A 12,328-nucleotide genomic window follows, 5' to 3' on the forward strand; every position below is an offset into this window, starting at 1 on the left:
CACAGCCTTGTGGGACCCCAGCCTTCATGGGTTTAAGGTAAGCACATCCTCCGTCAATGACAACCTTGATGCTTGATCAGCGAGAAAGTTGGAAATCCAGTTGCATATTTTTTTAGGAAGCCCAAAGTAGATGATTAACCTATCTCCCCAAGAAGAAGGAGGCTTGATCGATGAAGAAAGAATTGGTATATGCCGACCATAGCAACAATCGCGAAAATAAAGCAACGCATAAATCGATAAATAAAACTTAGGTACAATTGATTTTTTATCTGTCTAGAATTGTTATCATGAAGAACAAAATATTATTATCAAATAGCTCTCAGTCCCGGCGTAGCAAGACTGAGTATGATAAAATATGTAATAGAAACTTCTATAATATCATTAATAAGTATCATTTCATGATGGTTAACAAGTAAGATAAGGCAGGAATGGAATATGGATGGTGAAGTCGGTTGGGTTGGGACTTTGTGTACCAAATCCAGGAGGTACTAGAGAAGGGATGAGTTAAAAGTACCGAAAAGTCATAACTAGCACAGTGAACGAACGTGGCTGAAACAAGAGATGTCACCATGCCATACCATAGCCATGCTCATAGAGGACAAATCTTTGTTTTTTTATTTATTTTAATATTTTTTATCACTTAAGATGTCATATGGAACATGATGTAATGGTTGCTCCTTACAAACGTTGTGTAAATGAGAGTGGTGGAGAGTTTTTTGCAAGTTCTTCTCTGCCGTTCTGCGCCCTTGATTTGAGAACTGGCGGTAAACGTAAAATTAGAAGCATAATTTTTGATTTTTGTTGAAAGTCATCATCAGATGAAAGGAAAACTGTTCAAGAAAATAAGCTTTAAGTGCATGGAGACGATTCTATTTTTGTAAAAAGGAATTCATCCAAATATTGACTCAGCTCTGCAAAAATCATTGTTGTCGTGCCTTGATTTATTTGTTTCTTATCTTTGTCTGTGTAAACACAAATATTTACTGACAAATCAGTAGCTGTCTTTAAGTAGTATCATCTCTAGATAATTAGAATTTTGTTCAGTTTGAAAAATACTTTATAATTAGAATAAAATCAACGGAGGCAATCGGGAAGAAGGCTCACCTGATGTCAATTGATACCCATGGACAATAACATTGCTAGAATGTTCGTGAGTGACGGTATTGGTACGCTCTTCTCTTGAAGGACCCCAAGTTGAATTGGCTTAAAAATACTTCAGTGCGCAGCTTGTACCTCTTAGTTGTGGTACGAACCACGTCGACGAGATACGGATGGTTTTATTGGCTACATGTATGCTAACATTTGGTTCACGTTCATAATTATTAACTTACATACTTGTATATATGTTATATATATATGTGTGTAGCTAACTCTTGATCATTTGAAGTGTTTATCATTTTGCGTGATGTCACTCACTCAAAGATAACGAACTTATTTTCGAAATATAATAATAATTGTATTATTGTTTTGAATTGTTAATGCATAGTAATAATAGCGTTTTATTTCAGATACTTTTACGTTTAAACACATAACAGAAGTATCTGCATATATAGTGCATGTATATATAGAGATAAAGATAACTAAATATAAGAGACGGTGAGACCAAAGAACCTAACATAATAGTTGATAGCAAGAGACCTTTGGTAATAGACGGAATCCTGCTAAGATCAGAGATTTAAGGTGCTGGGATTTCAAAGCTATCAGGCTTGCGATAATTAATGGCTTCTCAACGCCACTTGAGAAAAAGCCAGACTAAGACGGCAATATTCGAATCTGATTTATTTTTATAAATCTTAAATATTATATACACCTATTCACACATACATTATTTTTGTGAGCTGTCGGTGTACAAGTTCAACTGTTATTTGAGACACCCAGAAGGTCAATGTTCAAATAAAATAAACATGTTTCTTAATCTCTAATAGGCCATTTCTGCCTAATAGAGGTGGGTCTATCCCCAGTTGGCACACGATGTTTTTCTTCTTTCGGCTTTATGCGATTATTATTGGTAATTAGTATACGTTTATAACACATAGAACACACAACATTAAACAGAAATACATACAAAAAGGCAATTTCTTAATAGGAACTGTGATGTGTGAAGAGGTTAGTTTTGGTCTGTTGAACCATCCCTGCAGACACCATCAGGCCTAGGCAAGGATGGTTCTTCTTTCCGCGTAACTTTTATCTGATAGTAAGCGTTCTCGGCGCACTCTCATTATAGCTATGTAGAATAGCAGAGTGAGAAAATTTATCGAGAGGTTAAATCATTATACATATAGATATATAGACAAAAAAAGCCACTATGTAGTAATTTGGGCTCACTTTGTTTTTTTCAGAGAACAGAATTTCTTTTACAGAATTACAAGGTAACCCAAGACCAGATTGGTTCACTAAATTCAGGGAACATAAACTCCATATTAGTATATTCTTATAGTCCTAGTATATTCCACGAACTCCCTAAAACGTCGAAATCAATTCTCTTTGGTTGGTGTAGCTTGTCTTTCATACTATGATACACTCTACATAACAGTACACCCTCTCCCAATAACGTCAAGAACTGAGTAATAAAGTATGCAGTAGAAAGCGACCTTTTTCCAAAACTAATTTTGCTAATTTCATTTCGATTTCATGAGAGAACTAAGGAGGACGACCTTTTGTTAACGTCTGTAATGCCTAGTAATACTATATAAATTTTAGCTGCTCCAAATGTCAAATCCTTTTTCTCTATGGCTTCGGCCATATCGTCATGAGTAGTTAGGAGGCATGATGTCGGAATTACCTATTGAAATATTAGGTATCAATTATGCAAATGTCTGATTTTGAGCCCCTGATGATAAGGATACATTTTAATTTAATTGCAAAACTATTTTTTCCCCTGTTTTTAAATTAATTTATTGTATGATAAACAATGAAACAATAAATATGATAACCTCGAGCTCCATTAATCAGACAAAAAGGATGCTTAAAAAACAATAAAGATAAGAATCTCTATGACTCGGCTTATGGTCTATGGGCTATGGTCGGCTTAGTTAAAAAACAGAACGTTATCTTCCATTATCCCTATAGTTCCATAATCTGTTATAAATTTATTAATTGTTAGACTTATTTGAACATTTCTATAAACAGATAATAAACTTTAATTTGATAATATTAGTTTAGATAAAATTGTTTGTTTTTAGATTAGAAAGTTAATCGTGGTAACAATCAATATTAAATTATAATGATTATATTATTATGATAATATCTAATACTATCATAATAATATAATCTAAATTAATTATAATTATTTTATATTATTAAATTTGTTATCGTGTTTGGTATTGATACTGTAATCATTGTTTTTCTATCTAGTGTTGATTTTTAATAATTCGTAAGTGCAGGTAGGATTTTTCTATTTCCTAGCATAAATGTAGCCTGTGCCTACATGCCGGCTGGGTAGTTATAATATAATATTTTGTTACGTGGCGCTAAACATAATTGTTATTGTTTGGCCCTCTGTAGATAATTTTAACGCAATAGCTTAATATAATAGATCAATAAAAGCTCAATTAATTTGTTATATTACGAATGAAAAACAAATTGCGTTCGTAATTATAGTAGGCTTAATATCAGCTTGGTGACGGCTTGTTAGTCTTACGCTCGAACCCGATAATTGATCCACAATCTCAGATTGTTTTCAATCGATCAGTCCGTGACAGTCGATCGATCTTCCATCTGCATTCCCCTACAAAGACAATCCAGTTTTGAAGACGGATAGAATGCAATCTCTTCGCTCTTTACACTCATATTTGATAATAATCAATATAAACCAAATAAAGTAAATGAAACCGTCCAAAAAATGTAAAAATATATGTACATGTTTATGTTTGAAACATATCAAATAGCTTTTAATTAAATTTAAAAAACTGGTGTTAGAGTAAAAATGTTAAGATAGGATATTGGCACAGTTCAACTGTTATTTTCATACAAAACTCTATCCACATACACCGTTGCGACCTGCCATGGATAACTTGATTCGATAGATAGCTATTACAATCCGTCGATTGGTTATTAGCACATTTATCAATATTTGATTAATATGATAAAAATAAAAATAAAAATAAAACATGCAAGGTATGTTGGGCAAAGAGTTAGAATTAGAGTTATTTTTAAAATCAGGTAAAATTGATGTCCTATGCATTACCGAACATTGGCTTAAAAAATGCCAAATCATCTTTAACTTTGATCAGCACCAAGTTGCAAGTTCGTTTTGCAGATTGTCGGCGATTCATGGGGGCTCTTTGATTATTGTTAATAAAAATTTGAAGTATAAAGAGCGTAATGACATCGTGCGTCTATCTGTTGAACACTCTTTGGAGGTAGCCTGTGTAGAACTTGAGAATTGCATTATTTTAAGTGTTTACAGACCACCAAGTGCATCCTACGATTTTTTTGAAGAAAAGTTGGAGGAAATATTGTGTAAAGTTAGTTTTAAGAACAATAAGTATATTATTGTATGTGGTGACTTCAATATAAATTTATTAGAAAATACCTCCATTAGTAAAAAATTCAATATTTTATTAAAATCCTACAATCTTGTAAACTTGTTTCTCGAGCCCACTAGAATTACAAGTTCCACTGCTACATGTATAGATAATGTATTTACAGATGCAGAGGCAATGCAAACCTCAATTACAACAAATCTTAGCTCAGATCACTGTGGACAGTTAGTGGCGCTAAAATGTAAAGTGGTGAAACAAGTAAAAAAGAGCAGTGTGTTTGTTCCAGTAAATAAAAAGCGAATGGTGAGATTTAGACATAATATAGGTAAACACCTACCTCTATTACCGATAGGTACTACCGTTGATACACAATACAACAATCTAAGTGATTGTATAAATAAGGAGTTCAAAACCATCTTTACCCCAAAGAAAGTCTCTGATTCGCAGTGTAAATCGTTCAGTGATTGGGCGACAGCGGGAATTTATAAAAGTAGACAACGGTTGTTTGACCTTTACGCTGAAAAGTCATACAATCATAATGAAGAATTTACTCTCTATGTTAGAAATTATTCTAAATTATTTAAAAAAGTTTGTTACGCGGCCAAGTCCTTATATATAAAAAACAAGATTGCAAATAGTACAAATAAAACTAAAATGACTTGGAAGATAATTGATAGTGAAACTGGAAGAGTCAAAGATCGCAATCGTGACATCGAACTATGTGTCGGTAACACTATAATCAAATCTAACGAAGAGATAGCGACTGTTTTTGATAAGTACTTTTCTGACATTCCAATTTCGACTACCAAGTCTCTTAAATCGTCTCCCGCTCTCGCTGAATCGCTGCTCAAAGATAATGTAAACGAGTGCAAGGTCAGTTTTACATTCCGACCCATTGGTGCCGACGATATAGTTAGAATATTTAGAACTATTGATATTAAGAACACTACCGATCTTTGGGGTATTTCTGTAAAAATAATTAGTAGCATAATTGATATAATTGCCCCCCATCTAGCTATAATTTTCAACAATTGTATCGAAAGTGGGGAGTTTCCCGATCTTATGAAACATAGTAAAGTAATTCCTTTATTTAAAGCAGGTAATATGTCCGACCCCAGTAACTTTAGACCTATTTCCGTACTACCTACCTGTAGTAAAATCTTTGAAAAAACTATATTAAATCAACTTGTAAGTCATTTTAACGCAAACAAATTATTACACATTAATCAGTTCGGTTTTACCAAGGGTCGCTCGACAGCCGATGCCGGCGTTGAGTTATATAGATATATAGTTAAGGCTTGGGAGGAGTCGCATGACGCCTTAGGTGTTTTCTGCGACTTATCCAAAGCATTTGATTGTGTCCAACACGAGACCTTAATCGGGAAACTCCGCCACTATGGCATCAAGAATACCGCACTGAATCTTCTGACTTCGTACTTACATGGTAGAACTCAGAAGGTCGAAGTGAATGGTAAGAGGTCCTCTGGGTCGGCAGTGGATATGGGGGTACCACAGGGCTCAATTCTTGGCCCTTTCCTCTTTCTTGTTTATATAAATGATCTACCTTTCATGGTAGAGAAAAAACATCAGATAGTTTTGTTTGCAGATGATACGTCCTTGATTTTTAAAATCAAAAGACAAATAACCAATTTTGACGATGTGAACAACGCTCTCTCTTCGATTGTCCATTGGTTTAGTATGAATAACCTTCTGCTTAATGCTAAGAAAACGAAATGCATTAAATTTTGTGCAAGAAATGCGAGGGTTATGGGTACTAGACCAACTATAAATAATGAAGAATTGAATCTGGATGATACAACTGTATTTCTTGGGATCACCTTGGATTCAAAACTTCAGTGGTCCCCTCATATCAACGGATTGGCGAAGAGACTTAGTTCTGCAGCTTACGCGGTTAAAAAAATTCGCTCACTGACTGATGTCGATACAGCTAAACTTGTTTATTTTAGTTACTTTCACAGCCTAATGACTTATGGCTTATTGTTATGGGGTCACGCTGCTGATGTCGAATCTGTTTTCATTCTGCAGAAGAGGGCTATTCGTGCAATCTATAATTTAAAATGTAGGGAATCTCTCAGAGATAAATTCAAGGAAATTAATATACTTACCTTTCCCTCGCAATATATTTATGAAAATATTATGTTTGTATACAAAAATAGTGATAAATATACTAGATTAGAACATACGCACAATGTCAATACTCGGAACAAACGCAGGCTGCAATTTCCCCGTACTAGACTGTGTAAAGTTAGTAATTCTTTTTTGGGGAAAGGGATACTCTTCTTTAATAAAATCCCAGAGGCTCTTTTATCTCTGCCTTTTAATAAATTTAAGAAATGTATTAAAGAAAAGCTGTGTAAAAAGGCTTACTATAAAGTTATTGATTATCTAGTTGATAAAAGGGCCTGGGACTAGTGCTGGGCAGGCTGCCTCCAATTAATTTGATATATTTGTTTTAAATATTGTTTGATGATTTGCTTTTTTAAAAGAGTACCGAGAGTTTTTTACGCCGGCTTTTTCTCTCGGCCTACACCCTCTGTCTTTGCCGATGAGTAGGGATGCCTACAAGTTTGAATTGATTGACGTGGAATAAGTGATACCTAGAAGATCTTATGTTCCAAAATAAACGTATTTTATTTTATTTATTTTTTTATTTTATGGGTATCTGAGATGGTCAAAAATGGATTGAGTTGAAAATAGGTTGAGCACAACTACTATATGTAGTTTTACACAATTATAAGGCCATGCTAAATGTTGTTTAAAAATATAACAATAATTGTAAATTAATTATTTATATTCTCGGAATAAAAGCACAAATAATTACAAATACTGACACTGTAATTTGGTAAATTGCGTTGAACACAATTGCTTTTTTAATCCTTATTAGCAATAATAAATATAGTAATATAAAATTATTATTGTGATATGGTTTAATAATCTGTGTGGTTAGTTGGTGTCAATTGTTAAGCTGATAGACGTCATTTTGCACGTCATAACTTAAGTCAATTGTTACCATTATAAATTTGTAAAAAAAATCAAAACAATTCACAACAAATGTTTTTTTTCCTTTTTAATAACTAATAATTGTTGCTCTCAATTATATTAACAAAATATTAAATCAGGTATAACTATTGAAAATAAATATAGACTCACCCAGCTTATTCGTTATGTCGGATGCCGAAGTAGAAATTCCGATAACTTTCAAAAAACGTAATTTGAAAAACAGAGGCGGACGAAAGCGAAAAACTTCTAGCTCAGAAGGTACCGTTAACTGTATTAAAGTAATTTTCGCCTCTTTGACCTACTTATATTTGTATTTGTTAATTTAAACCACTAAACATTTTTGCTGCAAGGCGTTTCTCTTACTTCGGTTAGGTACTAAAGTTTTTAGTAAAAAATCGATTGTTACTAGACATTACAATTAAACCGTTTAAAGTGATATCAATTTTGTTATAGATTAACTTCAACGTATATAGTTTTTTAATTATTTATACTTTTTAATTGGTTATAGTTTAGTTTATGAGGTTAGATTTCTCAAAACACAGTGTCAAAATTTTGTAAGTGCGATAATACAAGTATTAATTAAGCGCGCTATACAAATTGAAACGAACAACGCGTTGCTCGCGATAAACTATCCTTTAGAAAGCAGTGATGCCAACACCTACAGATCGTTCCCCCTAGAACTAACTGCACCCTAAATATTGATGAAACCCTACCTCTTTGACAGCAAAATTCTAAACAATACATTCTAGAAGTTTAAATAGCTGTTATTTAAATATTGGAGTATTATATCTTTTTTTAAATTCCAGTTAGAGAGTTTATATTTGGTTTATTTTGTTAGTTGGGCTTAATATAAATTGTAATTAAATCCTTTAAAAAATTAAAACAATGTACCTCTAGAAAAAACCCTACACTTCACATGTTCCCCCTAAATTAGGGGGCAAAACCCCCAAGTTGGCATCACTGTCGGGAACCAGATTTTATTCAGTAAATTTATCCTGTGTCATTGACTTTCAAACAAGTTTCTCTCATGTTTTAATATAACTTCTGAACACACACAATTTGAGTTTTGTAAATAGTGTAATTCTTATTGTAAACTAAAAAAGTTTTATTTAAATTAATTATATTATACCATTAAAATTTATTTCAGAGAAAAATGATTCTGATTCAGACGAGCAGACTGTGGTGTTGCCTTCGAGAAGACCCCAGAAGTTAAACCCAAATTTTCAACGAACTGGTGAGAAAAAACAAAAAGTTGTTATTGAAAAAAGTGATAGCAGCGAGGATGATAAGGTATATTGTTTTAGGATTTATTCACATATAAATTTTCTCTAACAGATATAAACATTTTTTTATTTAAAGTAAAAAATGTTTTGGTTACTGTTTGCAATATGACTTATTCCAATTCACTCATGTCTAGGCATTAAATGTAATATTATTTATATTTAATTTTATTTTATTAAATAAAACTTATTATTATATTATTATTCATATAGCTAACTATGCACATTTATGAATGTTAGTACTAACTGCCAATTCTCCAATATAGGGTGTTCTCACTGTTCTCTTAAATTACCAAGTTTTCAGGCTCAGTTTCATTCAGGTATCCTCCCATCGTGAGTTTACATCTGATTTTAGGCACCTTTGCTCTGCATCTTCAGCTCAGCCATAGCTTGGTTGGGGCAGTCACTGACTGTATCCCATACCCCACCCTAACATCTTTCCACTTTCTTATTTCCAGTCCATTTAATTTATATAATTTACCACCATATATGTTTCAGCCAAGAACAACAACATTGTCAGTAGTACAACAAAGAGAAAATGCCACAGCAACATATGAACTTGATACAGAGAGAGATAAAGATGCTCAAGCGATATTTGAAAAGGCACAAAAGATAAATAAGGAATTAGAAGGACAGGCCGATGATAAGGTAGTTATATATAGCTATATTGTGGTATATTATTAACATACTATATTTTAATATATTATATATTGCTTCTGATTTTTAAATTATTAAATAAGTTAAAAATATAATTCTAGTTAATTCTAATATACTTAATAACTAACCTTATAATTTAATAATTAAAATATATTATTAAAAGGAGTCCCTTCAGGCACTCACCCCTTTGAGTAGATTGTCTTCTGATTTTTTCCTTGATTTTATTTTATTGTAAAGGTGATCTTTCTTTTGGTGCCTGACATTTCATAATGTTTTACCTTGATAATTAAGGGTGTGTCTTTACCACGAGGCAAAGCAAGAAATGAATAAGACAGAGCAATATTAAATTCTGATTTATTATTATTATTAAGCCTTTATTGCTGACACCCAGTAGTATATAATTAGATAAACAATATTTTAGACCTAACTTAATTTTATACATCAGATGTGCCACTTTTGGTGATTACCTTGTCATGTGGCACATAGGCATCTTCCAGCTGCTTCCATTCTTTTCTAATGTCAGCTCTTCTTGTCCTAGTTTTATCTCCTATTCTCTTTATATTGTCTGCCCATCTCTTCGACTACAGACACAAGTTTGTAATCATCAACAACTGCCCAATAAATACTAATGACAGAATATTAATGTCAATATAAATCATTCCAGCTATACCGTGGTATAAATAATTATGCCCAATACTACAAAAAGCGAGATACAGCAGCAGGGAATGCTAGTTCAGGTTTTGTGAGGAAAGGTCCCATACGAGCACCTGCTAACTTGAGAGCTACAGTTAGGTAAGACTCTGAGTTGAGATTAACTTAAGACTTGATTTTCAATATAGAGACTGAGGGTACAATTATTGTATTCAGAGCTGTTATTTTTGATATTAAATCTATTTTTGCTAAGAACCTTTATTTAATAATTAAAATTATTTTTTTATTAACTACAATTTCAATTGTTTTTTATATAACTATAATTAACAACAAGTTTCTTTTTTTTTCAGATGGGACTATCAACCTGATATATGTAAAGATTATAAGGAGACAGGATTTTGTGGTTTTGGAGGTAAATACGACATAAAATAAATAATATTAAAAAAAAAAGTGAATAAAAAGTACACATCAAACACACATACAAATTAACGTACTCGCGAGCCCATTATCATTGTTTGCCCATAGGTGGCGGTATCACTTAACATCAGGTGAGCCTCGTGCCCGATCTATAAAAGAAAGGCCGGCAACGCATTTGCGAGACCTTTATAATTTAATGAGCATGGGGTTTCTTTAACAACGTTGTTGTCATATTACAGATTCCTGTAAGTTCCTCCACGATAGATCTGATTATAAACACGGCTGGCAACTGGAGAGAGAGGACCTGGAGACGAAAGACGAGTCGGACTATGAGATACACAGTGATGAAGAGCTGCCGTTTAAGTGTTTCATATGTAGGGACAGCTTTAAGGACCCAGTTGTTACCAGGTGATTTTAAACTCTCCATAATTGCCATAATTGCCCATGGGCGAATAAATAGAAAATCTAAACGCTAAACGCAATTCTCTCTTCTTTCCAGGTGTAAACATTATTTTTGCGAAAAGTGCGCGTTGCAACAATACAAGAAGTCCCAAAGGTGTTTTATATGTAACGCCCAAACCGGTGGAGTTTTTAATCCAGCGAAAGAGATAGAAGAGAAAATGAAGAATATTGACGATGATGAAGATGAAGATGATGATTGATAATGCTTTAAATAAATATGTTTTATTTGACACACGAAAATTGACGTTTTATTTTTTATTCGTCAGCATCACCTTTCATAAGCTTCTGCGTTTCTTTTTATTTTGATTTTCTGTATTAGCTAATTCTTACTACAGTAAAGTGATTACTTATTTTATTTCCAAAACTGTATATTAATTAATTACCCAAAACATAATCAGAGCACCCCATTATCTACGTGGTCTTGTCTGCCCTACCCCTAGTGGCCAAAAAACCTATAATTAATATTGTTCGGTTAGGTTAGGTTAGTATATAATTTTTTTTTAATAAGTTACTGTTAATTCAATAAAATTGTAAATATGGATGTATATAAAATATCCCTAATAGTTCGTGGTCTGGGTTATAAAAGCTGTCGGAAGCCGACCGTACTGTCAGTGTTAACCTCACCTTCCAAAGAGAGAAGTGCGAAACAATGAAAACCATAAAATAACGCCTGATGCAAAATATGCGCAATTTCGCACGTAACAACGTTTGCTCTCTTTCGCGAGAAAGTCGTTTAAAGTTTATATTATGATTAATAACATTATTATTATCAAAGTTTTATTAATCCATATAACTTTTAACATTCCTTAATATTAGTATTAGTTAAGTTAGAATTAGATTTTTTATTTCTTAGTTGTTTAATATTTATCGTTATATGATGAACATTTTATTTCGTATTGAGTATGTTAAAATATATTTGGAGGAAGCAGTGGCGAAATTTTTCTTGGAAACTGTGAGTAAATCGTAACATTCGTGGCTTAGATTAAAGGCTATAATATATATATTGCCAATGATCGCAATTTTGAATAGATTTTATAGTTTATTTTTTGTTTACACTTTAATAAATATGTACGTATACATTTTAACAATATTACAGTAATTGATTAAAAATACACTTACATTTGTAACAAAACATATGGCTGGCAATATAGTCTTGGCTGCAACATTCTCTTCTAAATACATTATCACAAATTAAGTTATTAACAGTACCATACAAAATCCATTATAAACTTAGGCTTAAAATGCCGACGGCGTGTGTCATATATACTACTTTTAAGAATAACGAAGGATACATATGCCTGGGGAAGATATAAATGTTTTTCACCAGTATTTCTTTGAGATATTTTGAAATTAATA

The 12,328-nt window shown here is 32.6% G+C and overlaps 1 protein-coding gene across 1 annotated transcript; it reads left to right on the forward strand.

Moving 5' to 3' along the window:
• The first annotated feature begins 7,546 nt into the window (after positions 1-7,546).
• Positions 7,547-11,220, forward strand: LOC110993391 (E3 ubiquitin-protein ligase RNF113A). The gene is made up of 7 exons (XM_022259647.2): positions 7,547-7,763; positions 8,653-8,795; positions 9,284-9,433; positions 10,107-10,234; positions 10,444-10,505; positions 10,750-10,918; positions 11,010-11,220. The coding sequence occupies exons 1-7, from the start codon at positions 7,670-7,672 to the stop codon at positions 11,170-11,172; spliced, it is 909 nt and encodes a 302-aa protein (XP_022115339.2). The 5' UTR covers positions 7,547-7,669; the 3' UTR covers positions 11,173-11,220.
• The last annotated feature ends 1,108 nt before the right edge of the window (positions 11,221-12,328 follow it).

The sequence above is a fragment of the Pieris rapae genome, chromosome Z, assembly GCF_905147795.1.
Source record: "Pieris rapae chromosome Z, ilPieRapa1.1, whole genome shotgun sequence".
Classification (NCBI taxonomy): domain Eukaryota; kingdom Metazoa; phylum Arthropoda; class Insecta; order Lepidoptera; family Pieridae; genus Pieris; species Pieris rapae.